Source organism: Pelodiscus sinensis, chromosome 28, assembly GCF_052426305.1.
Source record: "Pelodiscus sinensis isolate ZL-2025 chromosome 28, ASM5242630v1, whole genome shotgun sequence".
NCBI lineage: Eukaryota > Metazoa > Chordata > Testudines > Trionychidae > Pelodiscus > Pelodiscus sinensis.
The window spans coordinates 6,226,693-6,249,672 of NC_143079.1; the positions used below are offsets into that span (position 1 = coordinate 6,226,693).

Consider the following 22,980-nt stretch of genomic DNA (forward strand, 5'->3'; position numbering starts at 1 on the left):
GGGAAAGAGGTGGGAAAATTGGAGAGGGTCCAGAGAAGAGCAATAAAAATGATTAAAGGTCTAGATATGACCCAGGAGGGAAGACTGAAAGAAATGGGCTTGTTTAGTTTGGAAAAGGGAAGACTGAGAGGGGACGTGATAGCCGTTTTCAAGTATCTAAAAGGGTGTTATAAAGAGGAGGGAGACAAATTGTTCTCCTTGGCCTCTGAGGACAGGGCAAGCAGCAATGGGCTTAAACTGCAACAAGATAGGTTTAGGTTGGACATGAGGAAAAAGTTCCTATCAGGATGGTGAACACTGGAATAAATTGCTTAGGGGGGTTGTGGAATCTCCAGCATTGGTGATATTTAAGAGCAGGGTGGATAGACATCTATCAGGGATGGTCTATATGGTACTTGGCTCTGCCATGAGGGCAGGGGCCTGGACTTGATGGCTGCCTGAAGTCCCTTCCAGTTCTAGTGTTCTATGATTTGGTGATGTTGCATATCCCACAGCCTGCCCCGGCTCCTAGTGTTCCTCGTGCACTTGCGGCTGTTGCTGAGCGATTTGGTGTCTGCGCCTCTTCCAGGCCTTCCCGGTGGGGGCTTCCACAGCAAGCCGGGCCCCAGCCCCTACTCCCCAAGTGCCGACAGGCCACTGCACAACTCTGGGATAGAACCCAGCGAGTCTGAGCTGCCTGCCCCTGGCCTGGTGTCCCTCCCCCTCCTCCCCTTCCCCGAGTCTCTCCCCTTTGCAGTGGCGTTCCCAGCGGTGGAAGAGTTACAGCAGGGAGGTGCTTGCCATGAGCACAGCTGGGGAGGTGGACGGGCAGCCCTGAGGGAGGCAGCGCTGAGACACCCTCCCCTTGCGGAACCAAAGAAATGTCCCCCCCCCCCCTCTGGGATGGGTCAGCCATCGCCCCTTGTTACATTCCACGGGCCGGATCCTTAGCTCACCGTCCCATTGACTTTTGACACCAATTGAAGGTCTGGCCCCATGTGGCTTTGCGGTAGACCAATGTGCTCTGGCTTCTGTTCACTTCTGTGGGACTTTTCCCTAAGCTCAAGGTCCCAGCGCACAGAGCCGGATATGCCAAGCCCCGGCTAGGGATGTAATATTAATCGATTAATAGTGGAGTCGATTAAGCAAACGCTTATCGGTTAATGCTATAGACGACACGCATTTCCCTCCCCGTGCCAGTAAATTGTTGAGCAGACTGGCCAGCAGCCCGGCTCAGTCCTGGTTTATAATGGGACCGGGACCTACCCCCTCCGCAGCTCTGCATTTAAAGTGTATTAGGAGCCAGCTGGGCAGGCGGCCCGGCTCAGTTCCAGCTCGTGCTGGGACCAGAAGCTCACATCCCCCCCTAGACGGGGGCTGCTGCCGCCCCGCCGCTGCTGTCTCTTTATCAGAGGTAGCAGCACAGGGCGACGGGCAGACCGGCTCCCCTCGTGGACCAGCACCCGCCTGGCACCCTGCGCTGCTGCCTCTGATACAGAGGCAGCAGCGCGGAGTAGCCGGGGGCTCCTCGGGAGTGAGGCCGGAGCGCACTGGCTGCCGGCCCCGCCTCCGGGGACCATCGAATAGTCGAGTAACCGATAAGAATTCTTGAGGTTGCTTGACTGTTCAATTAATATCCCGAGCCGTGGCCTCCTGGCTCGTTGCTCCAGGACCTTCGGTGTGTGGCCAGAGTTCATCTCGCAGTCCACGGGCCGTTGCTTTGGGAGAATGGGCGAACACATGCAGTCGGGGGGCAGACGGCTTGGTAGCTAGCGAGCTCTCCTCTCTGCTCCCCCGATCCAGGGCATCCTGGCCGTAGGGACGGCGAGCGGGCGGTGCCATCGGCTGTGGGGTTCAGCAGGTCGATAAGGCCACGGCTACACTAGGGAACTCTCTTTCCAAGTTAGTAAATTGGACTTAGTAACTCTGGATTTAACAAATTCGAATTAGTGTGTTCACACTACAGGGTAGCCTCGAAACGAGCCCAAGGTAGGCTCCGTGAATGTGGAGGCGCCACTCGGACTTAGCACCCTAGGGAGTACCGAGTTCGAACGACTCTGGGGAGCAGTTATTTCGAAATAGCGGCACCGGCGGGTCCACACGACCACTATTTCGAAACGACTGTTTCAGAATTGGCGTTACTCCTTTCAAAATAAGCGGCTTGGCAGTGTGGACGCGCCGCTGATTAATTCGACGCTGGGGAGGGTTATTTCAAAATAAAGTCCTGGCGCAGCCCCGGGCTGAAAGGCCAAGAGAGAACACGGTATGGGGCGGAGGAGCCAACCCTAAGATTTCTGGGTAATCCGATGCATGTTGGGCTGGAGCCCCTGGAGTCTTGGGGTGACTCACTGGGACGCTGGGCGTGGCAGGAGCCCTGTGGGATTCTGGGTAACAGTGACTATACCGCTGGGCTTGAGAGGCGCCCCCAAGGGATTCCGAATAACGGGGTGTGGGGCTGGGTAGGGACCCCTGGAGTTTCTGGGAACGTGGCGTCCATCAGACCCCGCTATGGAGGAACAGGGTCTGTTTCCTATTGCACTGTGCTGGCCTGACGAGGTGCATTGCTGAGACAGGATCTCTTGCTGGTCCTTTGCCTGTGAGCTGGGCCGTGTTGCTCATGGCTGCCTGCAGGGGCGGCTTTTGATGATGTTGGCCATTGCTCGGGGGACTGGACCGAGGCCTCCGCCCGCACGAATAGCCGCGCTTCGTGCTTCCGCACAGGTAGCGCTTTCCGGCCAAGGGGCTCGAACGCCCCGGATGACTTGGAGGCACTCAGCTGGTGGCTGCCCAGCTTCCGGCCCCTTAAAAAGGCCTGATTTCTGGACAGTGCTGGACACCCACCAGTTGAAACCAGGCCCCATTTCGGCGCCTTCAAGCTGGAGATGCAAAATCTCACCTCCCTGGCCCTTTTCAAAGGAGGTCAAGTCTCAGAGGATGGGGGTGACTCCGTGATCTGAAGCTTCAGAGGGGTAGCCAAATTAGTCTGTACAGGATAAACTTAAAAAACAACAAACAGTCTGGTAGCACTTTAAAGACTAACAAAACATGTAGATGGGATCATGAGTTTTGAGAGGCCCCCCGCCCCCATGAGACATCCACCCGCCTCCTGGCGAGACTAATCTGGGTATCTGAGCGCCTACAATGACAGAGCTGCATCTTCCAAGGCTGCCATTCCCATACCGCTCTGCCTGCTGCTGCCTTCCTGCAAAAAAGTGAGCCGCCTTTTCAGTTCACAACCAGGCCTGTGCCCCTGACTTTTATTAGCACCCTCGGAGGTTTCCAGCCAGTTAGGCTGGCTTGTTCCCAGGGAGATCATTGAGACCTATAAGGCAGCCCGGCGATTGTGGTTTATGGTGTGTGCTCAGCATATCGAGGAACTTTGTCACCAGACAAAAACGAGCAAATTGACATGTCCAGGTAAAATCCGTTTGGAGAAATACGCAGGCCAGCCCCAAACCTGTTCAGGAACCGTTAAACCCAGGCCGGTCTCAGCTTGTCGATCTTAAAAGAGTTCCGCTGGTTCACACGGGGTCACGTCAGGGTGTAAAAAACAACACCGTGCAGAGGGCTGTAGCTTGTGTGTTGTATTGTGAGCTCTTCTGGGCAGGCGCCGTAAGCCTGACCCATCCCTGCCTTGCGTCTTGGAGGGTCGTGTACACCGGTGTAGAGTGAGCGCAACGTGCTGCATTAATCTTGCTTTTGCTCAGATACCATGGTGATGGGTGGCTGTATGAAGCCCTGAAATAGATTATGTATGTGGCAGTTGTGTCTAGAACGGAGTTAGTCAATAGACTGTGGACCACATCCTGATCCTAGATGCTTCAGAATGGACCCCAAATCTTTGTTTACGTCTTCTTTTCCCTTTTTCTTTTCTTTTATCATTTCTTGTATGTTTTTATTGTTTTCTCTGGAATCTGGACCTTGACCTGTGTTCCCTGTAAGCTGTGCTCTTATCCGTCCGCTCAGGAGAGATCCCAATGCCACCCAGCTGATCTGCAGAACGCCCACAGCTCGGTTTGTTTCTACTGGTGGTGCACATTCGCACATGCCTCAGTGCACACACATAAAATGCATTCCGTGCATAGCTGGGAAAAATCCACACATGCATGAAAAAGATTAGAGGGAACATTGATCATTACTATATCTTGGCCAAGAAATTCGGACCTAGACAAAAATGGACAGCCAAGATCAGGACACCTTTGTGCTAGGCACTGTACAAACATCTGGTGAGAGACAGCCCCGCCCAGAAGAGTTTTTATAGTCGACGTACACACAAGACAGACAAAGGGAGGAAGGTGATCGGACTTGCTTCAAGGTCACGGAGCAAGTCAGAAGCAAAACCAAAGATAGACCTCAGATCGCCTGATTCACCAGCTATGCTCTACCCGCTAGACCATACTCTCTTTCCTTTCTGCAGTGTGCAGCAATGCACATGTTAACGTTATTCATATGCCACCTCCAAATGGCACAGAGCTTTGTGCAAACCCCTCTCTGGAGCAAGGCCTCTGAGGGATGCCGACGTTCTATTGCCAATCCTCCATGCTCAAAACTCAGGACGTGGTGACCCATGAGTTTTTTAACGGCTTTACACATGAGATTTTTCCACGTGGCGGGGTTCTTTTTTTTAAAATTTGCCTTCTGGCTTTTGAGCCTTTTTCAGGGGAGCAGGTCTCCATTTTCAAGCTCATTTCTGCAAGCATGATGGGCCAGAAACTTTAAAAAAAACCCACAAGGGAAGCTCCCATTCTCCGGTATTCACATGACTCCAGGAGCTGAGGCTAGAAGAAAAGCACCAGATGTCACCAGGCGCATGACAAAATTGGGAACTTGGCCCCGTCAGCAGCAGCCTGGGACACTGGATAATTGGCGGAAGCCCCTTCCTGGTTTGTTCAGACACAAGTCGCTACTTGAACCCCACAGAGATTTGCAGCCTGTGTGCTAAGCCAGTTTCCTCCACCTGACAGCAGGATCAGAAGAGGAGCTGTCCCGGAGACCAGTTTTCCCTTCTGTCTGGCAGCTCTGTATGGCTGTGTCCCACCGTCTGCTGGAGCTTTGGGGACTAGTGCGCGCTGAAACTCACCAGGACATAAAATCAGTTCAAGTCAATGCACCGAGAGAAATTAAAAGTGGCTTGGGAATCGCTGGGAATGGGTCGAGCACTCCTCTAGCGCCTCGACTTATTTGTCTGGGGGGGTGACTCAGGAAAGTCCAGGGGATCGTTTTATGGCATTCGTGGAAATATTTTGCTTGGAAAAATATTTGGACTAGCTTGTTTACCCGACGTCGCGCTGGGCCTTAATTTAATTCATTTCTTTTAAATAAAAGGAAAGTTTGTATCAAGGCTTCTTCCTCCACCCCTTCCTGTCAGGGAGCGAGAGCAAAGTGCACAGCTCGTCGGCCCCCTGCGCTCCCCAGCCAGAGTGAGGAATGCAGCAAACTGGGCACTTTCCCCCGCTTCCTGACAGTGATCAAGAGGAACAGCCAGCAATGTCCCTGTACGAATCTGGGGGTGGGGGCAGATTCACCCCTTTCTGCCCTCCCTAACGGGAGTGGGGGTAGGAGACTCAGGGCGGGGGCAGTCTCAGATGGGGTGGGCACCTCCAGCCAGCCCTTTTCACCTGTCTGATGATTCTCCTTTTGGTTTGGTTTGATGAGGAACAATCCTACTCCAGGCACGTCCCATTGTCCTGGCACAACCAACCCCTGACCCTGCTTTAAGTGATGATTAGAGGAAGGTGTATGCTAAATATGATGGTTCTTGCTCGTACTGTTTGGGAGGAGTTCTCGAACAGGCAGACAGACCGACAGACAAACTCTCTCAGATATACAGTCGGAAAAAAAATGTTTGTTTCTTGTGACATTATCTGTTTGGGATATTTTTTTTCAGTGCAAAAAGAATGTATGTGTTTAAATGTAACATTGAAAACGATGAAACACTGAAAAATGTTCATGGTTTACTTCCAAAACACGTTGGCTATGTCTAGATTACATCTCTTTTTTGTAAAAGGGATGCAAATTAGACGTATCACAATTGCTAATGAAGCGGGGATTTAAATTTCTCCCACTTCATTAGCATGAAAATGGCTGCCGCTTTTTTTCGGCACGGAGCTTTGCCGGAAAAAAGCGCCAGTCTGGACGCGGATCTTTCGGAAAATAAAGCCTTTTACGAAAGATCCCTTATCCCTTATTTTAAGGGATTTGCATCCCTTTTACAAAAAAAGGATGCAATCTAGACGTAGCCATTTTATTTTGTTATGACATTTTTCCTGGAAAATCGTTACCGTTGTCTGACCAGCTCTGTTCATTTCTAATCCCCTGGTGCCCCTGTGGGGGAGGATCAAAGCACTGTGCAGACAGCAATTAATTCAGTCTCACAACCCGCTGTAAGATAGACACATCTCATCACCCACTTGGGGGCAGGTGATGCGCAAGGACGCTACGTGGCACCCATTGCAGCCACGTTCCAGCTGTCATCAAGCTTTGGCCCTACCCGAAGGACACATGGCAAGTCAATGGCAACCTGGGAATAAACCCCACAAGTACTGACACCCAGTTGCATCTTGTGCTCAGTAAAGAGCACTTGCTCTCTGCCAAAGGAACCCAGCTGTCCTATTCCCACTAGGCACAGGACCACAAGCCCCCCCAGAGTCAGGCTAGAACCCAGAGTCCTGGTTCTTAGTCCCATGATATAAATACTTGTGCCTCTTTGGGGCCATACACCCACTGGGCATGTTTGCAGTAGCCTTTCAGCTCTGCCAGTGGTACCAAAGAGGGGACGATGCAAAGAGATTCTAATGCCACCCAGCTGATTTGGCAAGGCACCCCCAATCAGCACCACTGTTTGTACGGTGGTGCACATCTGTACATGGCTTGGTGCGCAAAACAAAATTTATTCTGCAACAGATGGACAAAATTAGAGGGAACATTGGTGCCAATGACTACTGACTTTTTAACCACCACATCACTTAGGCTTGTGCTAGACAGGTTCAGTAAAAAACAGTTGGAGGTGATATGGTGATAGCCGGGGGGGGTGGGGGAGATTAGCTTTGGTAGAGACATAACATGAGAACAGCCACGCTGGGTCAGACCAAAGGTCCATCTACCCCAGTATCTTGTCTTCTGACAGTGGCCAATGCCAGGTGCCCTAGAGGGAGTGAACAGAACAGGGAATCATCTAGTGATCCTTCCCCTGTCGCCCATTTCCAGCCTCTGACAAACAGAGGCTAAGACACCATTCCTGCCCATCCTGGCTAATAAGCAATGATGGACCAATTCTCCATGAATTTATCTAGTTATTTTTTGAACCCTGTTAAAGCCCTGGTCTTCATAACCTCCTCTGGCAAGGAGTTCCACAGGTTGCCTGTGCGCTGTATGAAGAACTACTTCCTTTTGTTTGTTTTAAACCTGCTGCCTATTCACTTCATTTGGCGACCCCTAGTTCTTATGTGATGGGAACAAGTAAATAACATTTCTGTCTTCACCTTCTCCTCACCAGCCATGATTTTATAGAGAAAACTGCTCTCCCCGCCATTCCCTGACCTGCAGAGATCCTCCCACACAAATAACCCATGACGCACTGCAGTCGTGTCCGTACATGAGTAGCTAAGGTCTCTGAAAGTGCTGATGGCAGGCGCTCACCAGGGATACTTTGCTGCCTTGGTTTTGCGGAATGTTTAAAGACACAGTCATAGTGCTTGGCGTCCTGTTTCCAGCTGGAGCCTTCCGGAGCGTGGTGAAGAGGGCGGATTTTAGACGGTGCTTCTCCCACCTTGTTGCGGTGGCCGATTTGTTCTGTTTTGTTCCTGCTGCGGGGGGGAAACAAGGAACTTTTCCAGATCCTAAGCATGCAGTTTGTCTGCATTGATCCCCTCTGCCAACCAGCCCATTAAAGGGCAGCAGAGCATGGCCTTCCGCCGTCGTGTTTTCCACCCAAGTGGCTATTCGAATCCATTGCCTCTTCAAAACACACAAAGCCACCTTCATTTAAGGTAACGCCCAGCTCCAATGAGCCAGACCCATCGCGGCGCTAAATCAGCATGGCAGGGTTGGACGCCTGCGTCCCTTTTCGGAGGAGATGCCTTTATTGGTCAGTCACTGAAGACAATGGAATGAGGCTGAGAATCTGGTGCTAAAATAGTTGCAGTGTAGTCGCCCTGGGTCTTTCACACACCATAAGTCTCCCCGTGTGGGTTCTCTGGCTTCTCTTAATGTACGGCTCCTGGCTGCGTTCCTAGCCTGGCTCCTCCTCCGGCGAGTTTACTCGCCCTGTGCGCTTCTTGGCACTGCCTAAGCCGGGCTAGTATCAAAGCTCCTGCCGTCCCTGCAGATGTTGCGGGTTCTGGCATGTTCCCTAAAAGCCGTGTTCTTCATGACGTTGTAAATATTACTGTCAATGTATTTATTACACTCGGACGCCTCCTTGCCCTCACGGTCGGATAGTTATTCCAAGCGTTACGCTCTTCATAGCCGCGTTCCTTTCTCTAGCTGCACGAGGCAGTAGATCTCCGTGGTGGACAGCCTGTGGCCCAGGCATACGGCCCATCGGGGTGCTCCGGGGGGCCCATGAGACATGTTGTTTACCATACCCCTTGGGCAGGTGTAGCTTGCACACCTGCTGGGTGTGGGCGCTGTCCCGTGGAGCGGCACTTAAACCTCTTGTAGAGAGAGAGAATGAGATTGCTCTAGATTAGGGCTACTCAACTTTGGAAGCCCCGGGGGCCACAAGGATACTCACAGCACATGCAAAGGGCCACAACTTAAGCGCGGTTGCATATACATGCAAATATATATGCAAATATATGCAAATAGCTTCTTTCACACAGCACTCCCGGCACCTCCCTGGGGGCTACAAACGCTGACCCCCTGTACCCATCTGTTCCAGCCAGCCTGTCCGCTTGCGTCTTTCAGTGCTCACCCCACTTGGGAGATGCCTCGCCCTTTGGCGCGTGTTCCCAGTGGAGGCCTTGTCCAAAGGATCCCACCTGCGGGATGTGTGCTGAGTCCCATGTAAACTCAGACCGTACCGCGGACCGCAAACAAATGGGCCGCGGGCTACCTGTGGCCCTTGGGCAGCCCTGTTCTACAGCCTTAGACGCGAGCCAGCTGGCTTTTAGCTTACACAGTAGAGGCTCGTGCACGGAGGTCCCAGGTTTGGTTCTGTCTGTCGGCGATACGCAGGAGGGCCAGATTCCGCTGGTTTCTAGCTGCATCATTTTTTTTTCTTACCCGTGTTACTGAAGTGACACACACGTACAGTGAGGGCACGGGAAGGGAGGGGGCGAGCGGATCGCACACAACACCGACAGTGAGAGCCGGGCGCCCCCCTCTGCAGCCAATCACAGCGCTGCTACGGCTCAACCGGTACCCTGCAGATTCTAGGGATGCAAGCGCAGTGAGTGAAAGCGCCCTACCCCGGGAGGCCGACTCGATTACAATCTTGCAGCCCGCTGAGATCCCGGAAGGTCACTCGTGCGGCCCACACACTAGCCTAGGTTGCCGCTCGCTGCCGTGTGCCAAGCAGGGAGCCCAGACACCGCGGCCCGGCCTCGTCCAGCGCCTGCTCCTGGACTCCCCTCTGGTTCGGTTCAGCTGTAAAACAGGGAGCAAGCTTGCCCTTCGGGGGAGGTGTGTTGAGATACCGGCTGCGCCTGCCCTGCAGAGCTTCCGGCAATGCAGCTGCGCCGCTGTCGGATCTCTCCCGGAGCTGCTCTAGGCTTGGGGGAAGTGCTCTCCCGTCGGCATAATCAAACCAACCCTCGTGAGTGGTGGTAGCGGTGTCGGCGGGAGAGAGCGGGGTGCACGCTGCCACTTACGTCAGCGGAGCGGGGGGGGAGTTCACCCCCCCGAACGACATTAGTGTTGCCAATGGTGGGGTGTACCCGGCCCTCGCTGTGATTAGTGCCGGGTTAACCCGGAAGCATCACTCTTCCCGGATGATGCTGACCGGTTACGGTTAACTAGCAGCCCAGCTGGGCCCACAGTGCCGTGAAGGGGGGTGCTCGTTTACCGCTCGGTGACTGCGGGCATGCCAGCCTGTCTGGGCCCGCTGCACCATGCCACAGGCTGGGGGTGGAGCCGCCCCTGCCCGCCCCTGTTTAAGCGATTCACCAGTTCAACGTAACGATTCACCGCTGAACTGATGGAACAGAATCTTACATCCCTTGCTGGGACGGCTGGAGACAGGCCTGAACTCGGAAGTCCGGAGCCAGACGTCTCCACGTGTGGTCAGAGCTGGGGGGGGGCAGGTCAGCTGTTGCAAAAGGGGCCCGGTACCATGTTCATCTCTGGGTCGGTTTCGGATTCGAGACCGACATTTCAAAGGCGTTTTGTTTTCTGCCGTCACCCTAATCGTCCTGCCTCGTTTTCATAACTAAGACCTAATTAAATTGAATTGCATCAAAGCAGGGACTTGGCGGCACCTTTCCTTGCGGGTTAGCTGGTCCTGTCGCCTGATTTCCTTTTCCTTTTTATGACTCTCCCCTCCACCTCTTCCTTGGAGCCAGAAAATGGCAGTGAGGTGGAAATGCAGGAGGGGGTGGCTTGTTTCACAGAGGAACCCCAGGCTCCTGCTGGCATCCCACTGTGCTGGCTGCTTTCCCTTTGCATGATCCTGGCGGCGCAGGGACTGCAGAGCAGAGAGCAAGACACTGCCTCATCCAGTCTGCAGCTCCCCCGTCACGGACCATGCAAACCCACCCAGGGGTGGAAGGTCTCTGCCCCAGGGACCCTGCAATCCATGCATGTCTTTCGACACCCGGCTCTCATTATGGGAGCACAGAATGACCTAACCCTCCCTCCCCCGCACCATGCCTGCCTGAGGGTGTTTCAGTGAAAGTCTGGGCCCCCCAAGCCAGGCGGCTGAGCCAAATTCCTGTAACTCTGAGCTGAATCACCATTCCATGGCTGGCTGCATGTGGACGGGGGGTCTCCGAGTGGCAGCCCCCCTCCCCGGGGTTGCATGTGGATTCCATCTATACAGCGAAGAGGGGACGCTAGATGGCTTTTCCAGAGGAAGGAAAGGGAGGGAGGAGGTAGAAACCACTGCCAAGCCAGTTGTTAAGTCTGGGGGGTTCTTTCTCAGTCTTCTTTGGCCCAAAACTTCCCTGTTCCTTTTTAGCCCTGTGTTTTCCCCCTGTGGCAATGCAAGTTTTATCCTTCCAGTCGCCCCCATAGTCCCCCTGTATGCTGCCGTATGCACAGACTTTGTTCCCTCTGGAGATTCCAGCTCTCCGTCGCCGGTCACTAGGGCGGGTGAGTCTGTCTGGAGGGTAGGAAGGAGGCCAGCGAGGGACGGGAGAGGAGCAGAGAGAGGCACGAGGTGGGCGACCGCAAAGGATCGTTCTGACCTGGCTCTCGGGCTGATTGCTCCACCCCTCGCACAACAGGGCCCCGTTCTCTTTGGTCCCTCAGCGCTACCCTAAGAAACATGATTAATAATGCCAGCGGGAGTTCAGAATTCCCTCCCCTGCTGTCTCCTGCCGCACGTGTGGGGTGAGTGGGGGGCAGTCGAGGCTGGTGCGTGGGCCGCAGGAGTTGGCCTCCTTCGTCTAAGCGAGCCGCAAGATTGTGGCCATCAAGACGGTCTCCCAGGAGAGGGCGGTTTTACCGACGTCCCTAGAACGTGCGGGGGGCGCCGACGGAACCGCAGCAGCGCTGGGCCTGGCAGCAGAGGGAGCGTGTGTGGAAACCAGCAGAATCTGGCAACCCTGCGTGTGGGCCACAGTCGACAAAATGTCTCCCGGGCCTCACGCAGCACCCTGAGGGGCTGGATGCGGCTCTTGGGCGGGAGGCTGCCCACCGCTGCGGGAGGTGAGCCCATTCTGAACTCTGCTGGCCTGTTCTGGCACCGTTCCACCATTTCTCTGTGGTTTCCATTCTCGGTGCGTTCTGCATTATCCGCTTGCATGGCCCCGCATAGTCCTTAGCCACCCAGAGCTGGCTCTGCGGCCGTGCTGGGGGAGCACGTGGCTGTAGAATTGCCCATGTAACGAGAAGGCTGGATACTCTGTCTTCTCTGGGGTCAAATTAGAGAGAGAAAGAGAGAGAGAGAGACGCACACGCACAGATGCATGCAGATACACAGAGAGAGACACACACACACAGATGCACGTAGATACACACACAGACGCACGCAGATACACAGAGAGAGACACACACACAGATGCACGCAGATACACACAGACGCACACAGATACACAGAGAGACACACACACACACAGATGCACGTAGATACACACACAGACGCACGCAGATACACAGAGAGAGACACACACACAGATGCACGCAGATACACACAGACGCACACAGATACACAGAGAGACACACACACACACACAGATGCACGCAGATACACACAGACAGACACACACAGATACACAGAGAGAGACACACACACAGAGGCTATGTCTAGGCCACAGGCTTCTTGCTCAAGACGCTTAAAACTTCTTGCGAAAGAGAGCATCCACACTGCGATGCGCTTTTTCGAAAGAGAGCATCCAGACTGCCTGGACACTATCTCACATGGAAGCTGTGATTGCCAGGGCACCTGGGCTTTTTCCTCTTCCCTCTTCTTCCGAAAAAACTCCCTCTTCCCTGTCCACACACGCCTTTTTGCAAAAGAGCTCTTTCGCAAAAAGGCTTCTTCCTCGTAGAATGAGGATTACCAATTGCGTGAAAAGCCCTCTGTTCTTTCGGTTTAGTGTCGCTTGCAGTGTGTGGACGTAACTCAGGTTGTGTCAGGAAAACGGCCGTTTTTCCGACAAAACTCTGTAGTCTAGACATAGCCAGAGAGAGAGACACACACACACACACAGACAGAGCCTGACCCAATTTAAGAGCTAGTGAGACACACACACACACACACAGAACCTGGCCCAATTTAAGAGCTAGTGGTACTTGCACACACACACACACAGCCTGGCGCAATTTAAGGGCTAGTGCTACTTGCGCGCGCACACACACACACACACACACACACACACACACACAGCCTGGCCCAATTTAAGGGCTAGTGGTACTTGCACACACACGCGCACGCGCGCACACACACACACACACACACACAGAGCCTGGCCCAATTTAAGGGCTAGTGGTACTTGGCCTTCTGCACAGGGCTGAATTTCATGGTCCCCATGGAGACAAATCTTCAGGGCCGCCCTTAGTCCGGTGAAACTCCCCGTGGCTGTAGTGAGGTTTGCCTGACGGAGGCCCGAGCTGCGCGCTCCGGAGTTGGCTCCCAGCTGCTGATGGACCCGAACCAAGTCCCTGGCTCGGATCCCAGATCTGCACAATGCACTTGGGCCACTAATCTTTCTACCAGGACAGCCCCAAACCGAGATCCAAGCTTCCAATGTGTTTAAAATCTGAATCCAGACGTTGCAGCTGGAGGCCCCATCTCCATCTGCCCTTTGGATGTTGGAGCCGCCCAGCCGCTGCCCTGGCCTCTCCTCCCAGCAGCCCCCCGCGAGAGCGTCCCTGGATACTCTGGCTCCGCGGTCAGCAGTGGCCGTCCCGCGAAGGCGCTGAGTCCGGCTCTCTGTGGGGAAGGGGGGAGGCCGAGGCCCAGTTGTAGCATATGGTTTATATTCTCTTTGGCCGATGAAGCTGAGGTTATGTGAGTATCCCTTGGCTGTCGACTGGTGTGTGTGTTTTGCAAAAGGAGTTCCAGGTTAAAACAATTTGGGTAATAATAAGTAATAAAAAAAAAGCCCCAAGGCCTGTTGTATCCAAACCAGCACGACTGCTGCCAGTGGAGCTGGAGAACTGACACAGCGGTGACGGGCACAGAACGCCAGTGGCTGTTCCATCTGCATCCATCTTGATTGCTTTCCCTGGGAAGGGGCAGGGAGGAGAGGCAAAGAACATAAGAACGGCCGTACTGGGTCAGACCAAAGGACCTTCTAGCCCAGTATCCTGTCTGCCCACAGTGGCCAGCACCAGGTGCCCCAGAGAGGGTGGACCGAAGACAATGATCAAGCCATTTGTCTCCTGCCATCCTTCTTCAGCCTCTGACAAACAGAGGCCAAGGACACCATTTTATCCTCTGGCTAATAGCCTTTTATGGACCTAACCTCCATGAAATTATCTAGCTTCTCTTTAAACTCTGTTATAGTCCTAGCCTTCACAGCCTCCTCTGGCAAGGAGTTCCACAGGTTGACTACACGCTGTGTGAAGAAGAACTTTCTTTTATTAGTTTTAAACCTGCTCCCCATTAATTTCATTTGGTGTCCTCTAGTTCTTCTATTTAGGGAACTAATAAATAACTTTTCGTTATCGGCCCTCTCCACACCACTCATGATTTTATAGACCTCTATCCTATCCCCCCTCAGTCTCCTCTTTTCTAAACTGAAAAGTCCCAGTCGCTTTAACTTCTCCTCATATGGGACCCGTTCCAAACCCCTAATCGTTTTAGTTGCCCTTTTCTGAACCCTTTCCAAAGCCTGCTGCATTCTTTCCAAGGTGCAGGTGAGATCCCTGGCTGGGGCCGCACTTTGCCCTGGCGCTGCGGGTTCTAAGGTTGGTTATCTGGGATTGTGACATGACCCGCTATGCTTGTGCACGCTTGAATCCATGGGAAGGTCACGAGAGAGCGGATGTTGCCCCCTAACCTCCCCTATCGCGTGCTGTGATTATCAGGGCCCCTCATGAGCTAGCAAACATGCCCAGGGCACTGCAGCTGCAGTGTGACCAAGGAAATTCAGCTGAGCTGAGCTTCGTGTGCTGGTGGCAATGAGAACCCAACAGATTGGAGTGCGCCTGGGGTTCCTAACTCACCCAGCTACGGGTGGAATTTGCTGCCCTGGGATTCGCCCCGTGATCCCGTCCAGCCCTGGAATCTCTATCCATAAGGCACATCCGGGGGTGTGGGCCCACATTGGCCTCCACCTCGTGCAGTCGAATGCCGAAGGGTAACATTTGACACCTCCTTGCACTGGAGGAATGTTCTGCCGCGACAGCCTGAAGAACAGGCTCTTCTGTTTGTCCGTGGAGCAGGCAGGGCAGGGCAAACTCTTCCCAGCAAGGTATGTGCTTCCCCTGTGACATACAAGGGATCCTTTCTAAAGTCAAGAAGAGCATCTGAGGGACCACCCTTGGCCTCTTCTCAGGCTGCGCATAGAGGCACCCGTTAGCCCCAACGAGTCATAGCTATTCCGAGGGCTGTCAAACGATTTTTTTTTTAAATCGTGATTAATCGCCGTTTTAATCGCACTGTGAAACGATAATAGAATGGAAGCCTGTCCTGTGGAAGGTGGCCCAAGCATGAAGGGGCAAACAAAACGTTTAGCACATCTGGCGTGCCACATTTTGCCCGGGCAGCTACCAAAGTGCCATGCAAATACCTATTCTCCCTTTCAAGTGACTGCGCCAGTAAGAGGGCTGCATTCTCTCTCACAAATGTTAGCCAACTTGTCTGTCTGAGCAATTGGCTGAACAAAGAGTAGGACTGAGTGGACTTGTAGGTGCTAAAGTGTCACATTGTTTTGTTTTCCAGTGTAGTTATGTAACCAAAAAAAACCCATATTTGTAAATATTGTGTGTATTTCACAATCAAGATATTGCACTACAGTGGTGGTTCTCAACCTTTCCAGACTACTTTACTCCTTTCAGGAGTCTGATTTGTCAGGTGCTCCCAAAATTTCACCCCACTTAAAAACGACTTGCTTCCAAAATCTATTTATTTGAGAGAGTCTGTCGGTCGGTCTGTCTGTTCAAGAGCCCCTACTAAACAATAAGAACTAGGAACAACAAATTCGGCAGGCAGCTTCCTTTTATCATCACTTAAAGCAAGGCCAGGGTTTGGTTGTGCCAGGACAATGGGATGTGCCTGGAATGGGATTGCTGCTCATAAAACCATACGGAAAATAGACAGAATCACCAGGCGAGTGGAAAAGGCTGGCTGGGAGTGTCCCCCACCCATTCTGTCTGGGACTGCCCCAGGCCTGAGCTTCCCACCCCACAGATGCTCTTTAGGGAGATTGGGGGGGAGGGGAGGCTGAAGCTCCTCCCACAATTTGTCCGGGAACATTGCTGGCTGTTCCCCTTCATCATGCTGCGAGAGGAAAGTGCCCCGTTTGCTGCATTCCTCACTCTGGCTGGGGAGCGCAGGGGGGCAGACGAACCTTGACTTGCCCCATCTAGAGGATATGCTCCCCTCCCCCGGCTGTGCCCGCTGGAGCTGCAGCGGCCATGGAGAGGCGCTTCTCACCTGGCCCCAACCTGCTGAGGTGAGAGAGAGCTGGGGTTGTCCCCTCTCCCCCAGGCAGCCTGCTTCCTGACCCCCTCCTCCTCAGCCCCACCCCAGAGCAATGATTTAAATGAATAAAAACAAACGTTAATTAAGGACCCGAGCAACGGGAATCTTATTTGGTGAAGAAGGGAACCTTCTGCTGGCAAAAGCTTGCAACACATCTACTATCTATCTGAGAGAGTAAAACGAAAATTAGGGACCTGAGCAACACTAGTGAAATCTTCTAATATAGTTTATAAAGTAAATCAATTGGAATATAAATATTGTACTTTGCATTTCATTGTATAGCGCAGTGTTTCTCAGCCAGTGATACGAGTACCCTTAGGGGTACTGGAGAGAAGTCTGTGGGGGTCCGTCAACACAACTGAAATTTGGAGAAAACTGGATTTTTGTTTTAAGTTTTACAGCGTTTTATTATTTTTGTACTTTTTACGCCCAAAAATTTCATCACCCACCTGACTACAATTAAGTTGTTTAAACAAATCTGTTGCAACCGTAGAGAAAAAAATGTGTGTCTGAAAACTGTTGGTACTGGGGGTACTTATATATTTTTTTAAAGGGTACTGTATAAAACAAAAAGTTGAGAAACACTGCTATAGGGCAGTGTAAACAAGTCATAGTCGGTATGGCATTTTAGCTTATACTGACTTTGCTAGTGCTTTTTCTGCAGTCTGCTATAAAGCGAGGCAAATATCTAGCTGATATTTACTATTCATGGAAGACCTGTGTTCACCCAGTAGTACCTGTGCCTCTGGTTGAGAACCACTGCGCTATATTGCTTGTATGCGGTTAACTGGAAAATATTGTTTCTTTTATCTTTTTTACAGTGCAAATATTTGTAATCCGAAATCATAATGCAAAGTGAGCCTGGTACGTTTTGTATTCTGTGTGGCAACTGAAATCAATATATTTGGAAAGACAGAAGAACATCGCAAACATTTAAATAGATGGTATTGTGTTATTGTTTACCAGTGCAATTGAAATGGCCAAGAACCGTGATTAATTTGGGGCAATTGCATTCTTTTTGGCTACGTCTACACTGGCATGATTTTCTGGAAATGCTTTTAACGGAAAAGTTTTTCCGTTAAAAGCATTTTCGGAAAAGAGCATCTAGATTGGCACGGACGCTTTTCCGCAAAAGCACTTTTTGTGGAAAAGCGTCCGTGGCCAATCTAGACGTGTTTTTCCGCAAAAAAAGCCCCGATCGCCATTTTCGCGATCGGGGCTTTTTTGCGGAAAACAGTACTGTGCTGTTTACACTGGCCCTTTTGCGCAAAAGTCTTTCGGAAAAAGACTTTTGCCCGAACGGGAGCAGCATAGTATTTCCGGAAAAGCACTGACAATCTTACATGAGATCGTCAGTGCTTTTCCGGAAATTCAAGCGGCCAGTGTAGACAGCTGGCAAGTTTTTCCGGAAAAGCGGCTGATTTTCCAGAAAAACTTGCCAGTCTAGACATAGCCCGTGTCATGTTAATGGCGATTGATTGACAGCCCTCACTGTGCCACACAGCTACCGAAGGGGAAACTGCACTCTAATGTCGATAGCATCTTTTGGGAGCTACTGGCTTGGTCCAGATTCACACTGCAGATAGAGAGCAGCCTCCGGCTTTTCCGGATGCTCCTGCTTGGTAGAGCCCTACGTGGATACAAAATGCTGTATCCGCAAAAATGAGCTGCAGAGATCTGCGTCCCTATCCCTGGATATACAGCGGATATCCGCGGGTTTTTAGGGCTCTACTAATTGGTCCCAGGTGGAAAGGTCTGCTTTGGAGACTGCAAACCGCATGAGTGAAATTCACTCCTACGCAGTGGGGCTGCGACAAGGACTCCGCCGTCAATGGGGCTGGCGTGCAGATTAGGCCTGGTGCTGGGCCCCTGGTGATGAGGACCAGATTCCGCATTAGAGCCACTCATCAAGGCATCCGGTCAACCTGTCTCACTAGCAATGGCTGGGACGCCTCTGGTGTGGCTTGAAGAATAAACCGACCCTGGCAGTCTTGCTAATGCCGAGCCTGGACAAATCATGAGTCATATTCCGCACATCCTGGGACTGGCTTCCCGGTCAGGAGATTGGGGACACAGAAACGAGCTGCTGCTAGATGCTTTCCCGCCTCACGTCCAGGCCTTTCGGGTGCACCCCGGGCCGGTGTTCCAGTTTTTCTCGGCAACCGTACGAACCTTGAGATTCTCACCTCGCCATGTGCAGCTGCGCTCAGAAAGTGCCTTGAGAAACGGACCAAATACAGGTTGAACCTCTCTGGTTTGGCAACTTCCGTGGTCCAGCATGATGTTAGTTCTCCAGATGGCCACTTATCATGGGTGTGGCCAAGTTTCCCGCGGTCCCATAAAGTTTGTTTACACCCACCAGGCCTGGTTCTCAGTGCTCTGTGATGTTATTTAGCTTTAATTTGCCCTGAAATGTCTTCTAGAAGCCCAGGAAGCAATGCTGCTAGACAATATTGACCTCCTGTGATTCGGCAAATTGTCTGGCTTTGCACCAGTCGTATCCCAAGAGTGCCGGCCTAACGAGGTTCAACCTGCGTAGCGCCACTCACTACAAAATCACAAGAGCTAGCAGCACTGCAGTCTAGCGATGCCTATAAGTCGCTGCTCCTGCCCCTCCTACTGGGGCTGTGTTATGGTGCCATGCAGGACCCTGGCACCAAGACCCCAAAGCCCCCTCACACTATTAGCAAGGACAGGTCTCTGGAGCAGTGACTGCCCTGGCAGCTAGATGCCAGTCAGAGCCTTCCTGTTGACAGAGGGCAGAACAAACCCCATGCATCCCCGAAACCCTGAAAGACCCTGTTTTCTCCCTTCGGTGGGACGTAAGGGCTGCATAAGGCCACAGACTGGGAAATTTCACCCCGAACTGTTCCAAAGGGAACTGAGCTCTTGAAAATCTGGCTCCGCCGCAGCTGCAGGACACGTGAAAACCCAGCCCTGAGTGTTTCTTCTTTTTCTCGGTTCTTCCCACGTTGCATGACATCCCCTGACTGCAAACTCCAGGGTGCCCCTTACGAACCGCCCACCCCGGGAAGGCAGCTGAATTAAACCCCGCCGACTCCCGCCCCTTCACCGGCCTGTCCCCTTTTCTGTTTTCCAGTTGCCTTCCTGGGAGACATCGCCTTGGACGAGGAAGACCTCAAGCTGTTCCAGTTGGACCAACTCGCAGACCTCAGACGCCGCACCTTTGAGAAACCAGCCAACACCACCTCAGGTACGGCAGCACCGTCGGCGTGGCAGGGACTGCTCAGCTGCCAGGACGCTTTGTTCCGGTCTCTTTCCCATGCCTCCATGCGCAGGTGGGCGGAGACAAGTGAGGAGGCCAAAGCCTTCCCGACTTCCCGCTGTTGGTTAAGATTAATCAGCACCCCCAAGCTGCAAAGCAGAGGGCTGTTTCTGCCCAGCTATGGCGGCTGCTGCTGAACCTGGGCTGCGGGAATGGTTCCCATGGTCACATGTCTAAGCGATTCCCGGCGGGCATGTCCTGCTGCGTAATGGGACAGGTATCACGGACTGGAGCTTTCAAAGGGTCCTGACGGGAAAGTTAGCGGGACTTGGGAGAGCAGCTCCCCGAAAGCACCTTTGAAAACTCCATCCTGCATTGTTAGCCCAGAGTTCGGTACTGGGGAACACCCGCCTGGCTGCAGGTCATAAGAACGGCTGTACTGGGTCAGACCAAAGGTCCATCCAGCCCAGTATCCTGTCTGCCCACAGTGGCCAATGCCAAGTGCCCCAGAGGGCAGATAATTGAACAGATCATGATCAAGCGATCTGTCTCCTGCCATCCATCTCCACCCTCTGGCAAACAGAGGCCAGGGACACTGTGACGGTAACAGAGACCCCGCACCCTGCACCAGGGAACCTGCGCCCTCTCAGAGAGGCTGTGGGACGAGTACCGGCCATGTGCCAGCTGCTCCCGAGCTGTGGCTCAGCTGAGCCCACCCCAGCCCCGCCGGTGAGACGGGGAGGCGTGGCGCACCGGGGCGGACGACGTGGGGGCGGGGCACGTAAAACCCCCGGCCCGGCGGGAACTTTAAAACCCTGCCGGCTGCCGGAGAGGGGGGGGAGGCTCGCAGACGGCACGGACTCGCCAGAGAGAAGCGAGACGTGGACACTCCCGTGATTGCCTCTCCGGGGCGCCCAGACGCCGTGAGTACCGACGGTCCTGAGGAGGAGCGGGGGGGAGGAAGGAAGTAGCCCAGGGCAGGGCGGCGAAACAGCCCGTGGGCTGACACGTTTAGAGGCACGACCCCGTCAGCCGGACCGAGACTGGGGCACAGTCTCAGTCCTTAGGGCCCTGGGCTGGGGCCCAAGAGTGAGGGCGGGCCCGGGCCCCCCTTCCTTCCCCCGCCCGAGAAGGAAAATACAACCAAAACCCCAACGTGAGGGGTAAGACCACCCCATTTAAAGAGAAGCTGGCCGGCCCCCGGACCAGACCGAAGGGGCACGGTCACAGACACCATTCCTTACCCATCCTGGCTAATAGCCATTTATGGACTTAAATTCATGGAGGTTATCTAGTTCGCTTTTAAACCGTTATAGTCCTAGCCTTCACAACCTCCTCAGGCAAGGAGTTCCACAGATTGACTATGCGCTGTGTGAAGAATTTCCTTTTATTTGTTTTAAACCTGCTGCCCATTAATTTCATTTGATGGCCCCTGGTTCTTAGATTATGGGAACAAGTAAATAACTTTTCCTGATTCACTTTCTCCACGCCACTCATGATTTTATAAACCTCTATATAAAAGGTCACTGTAACAGGTCGCTGTAAGAAGGGAGCTCCTGACCCAGTGGTAAGGCACTGGCCTGAGCGTCAGGAGGCCCCACGTTCCTGGCTCTGCCACTGCTATGCTGTGTGGCCTTGGGTGAGTCACTTTGTCTGCTTGACGCTGCCTGGAAATGGAGAGCACAACACAGGCCCTGGAGCACCAGGGATGGCAAGCATGGATGCTTCTTATTCATTCCCTGGTTGTCTCCGGCGGGGCTGGTCTAGTCGCTCTCTCAGAAGGAGCAAGATGCAGCAGGGACCGGAGAAGAGGTTTAATTTGCCCCCTCTCGGCTTCCGATGCAAGTTTATCAGGATTGTTTGTAGACCCGTAGCGCCTGAGAGCCCAGGCCGTGGAGCTCGTGGGTTTAGCCCCCAGAGCCACGGATAGGAAGCTCACTTCCCCATCCCCATGGGTCTCTTTCTGTGTTGCCTGCCAGTCCCAGACCCTCTTGCACTGAGACGTCCTCCTGCTCTGGCTTGTGCACGGGAGCCATTTGGCACAGCTGGACTCCCCAGCCCCGCTCTCCTGCCTTTCTCCCCGCTCTCTGTCCCCCCTGCACTGAAGACAAACAGAACAGCCTGGCCAGGGCTGGAGGGTTGCACAGACCCCGTCTCCCCGCAAGCTGTGCCACTGTTAGCTCAGCTGAGAGAGGCTGAAAAGGGGGCAGCCCCTGCTGGCAGGGCTCCACGGCCAATATTTGCAGGCGGCGTGTCCGGTTGGGAGAAGACAAAGGCGCCCCAGCACCCGGGGGCCAGTTCCCACCCTGCTGAGCTGTTTAACCGCTCGCATTCCCCGGGCTGGGCTGGAGTTGCTGGGGATCTCTCCACGAGTCTTGCTGTCTCCCTGGTGGTGGGGTCTGTTGGGCCGCAGGGAGACGCTCCCCACGGAGAAGAGCAGACGCCCCCGTGGCATGAGACGGTCCTAGCTGGGCTCGGCAGCGTGCGAGGGGAGAGGCCAGAGGGCAAAGTCCTGCCACGGGCCACGGAGGGACAGACCCTTGGGGAGCTAGCAGCTTTTCTCCATCAGTGGTTCTCCTACCTCATGCGCCATCATGCCTCAGACAAAGTGGGCACCGTGGTGCGTTCCGGCCGAGACGCTCTCCTTTAGGGCCTCGACTTGGGCACCCCAAATCACTCATGAAAATCTCCTCCTGTGCACCAGCGAGGGATCCCTGGGCCAAATACGGCCCCCGCATAACCCCAGCGCCTATAGGAGGGCATGTCTACGCTGGGAAATGATTTCAAAATCACTGGTTTTGAAATAACCACGCCCAAAATAACAATTGCTAGCTAAGGGTATGTCTAGACTGCAAGCTTCTTCCGAAAGAGCATCCGCACCTCAAAACCGGATCGAAAAAACCATCAGCTTTTTCGAAAGAGCGCATCCAGACTGCATGGACCCTCTCTCGAGAAAGCCTGGATTGCTATGCACAGAATGGCCACCGGGGCTTTTTTCGATTGCCTCCTCTTTCGAAAATTGTTCTGCGTCCACGCACGCCTTTTTGCGAAAGAGCTCTTTCAAAGAAGGCATTCTTCCTCGTAACCTGAGGTTTACCAATGTCGGAAAAACCCCTGCATTCTCTCGATTTAATTTCGAAAGAACGCGATTGCAGTGTGGACGCAGGTGAAGTTTTTTCGAAAAGGGGGCAGTTTTTTCGAAAAAACAATGTAGTCTCGACATCCCCAAAGCGTTATCGCTCTTCGCAAGCAGGAGTTGTTATTGCGAAGTAACAGGCGTGGTAGTGTGGACGCTCGCCTTGTTATTTCAGAATAAGGGGAGTTATTTAGACCCAGGCTAAGCAAGAGGCAACCTACGCTAGTGAGTGAGCTGCATGAGTGGCCTTCCTTCATCTCCGTGGGCCACACGATTTTGCTCACTGCGTTGGCGTTCCTAGAAAGTGGAGGGGGCACTGACGGAACCGTGGCAGCGCTGGGACTGGGTTCGGGGGGCGCACGGCTCTCACAGGCATTGTGTGCGCGA

The 22,980-nt window shown here is 53.3% G+C and overlaps 1 protein-coding gene across 2 annotated transcripts in view; it reads left to right on the forward strand.

Moving 5' to 3' along the window:
* Positions 1-22,980, forward strand: part of BMP1 (bone morphogenetic protein 1) — a 99,044-nt gene that overhangs the window by 23,654 nt on the left and 52,410 nt on the right. For both annotated transcript variants that reach the window (XM_075910889.2, XM_075910890.2), the window contains exon 2: positions 19,332-19,445. In XM_075910889.2, the coding sequence (XP_075767004.1) occupies positions 19,332-19,445 (114 nt within the window). The remainder of the gene's footprint in view (positions 1-19,331; positions 19,446-22,980) is intronic.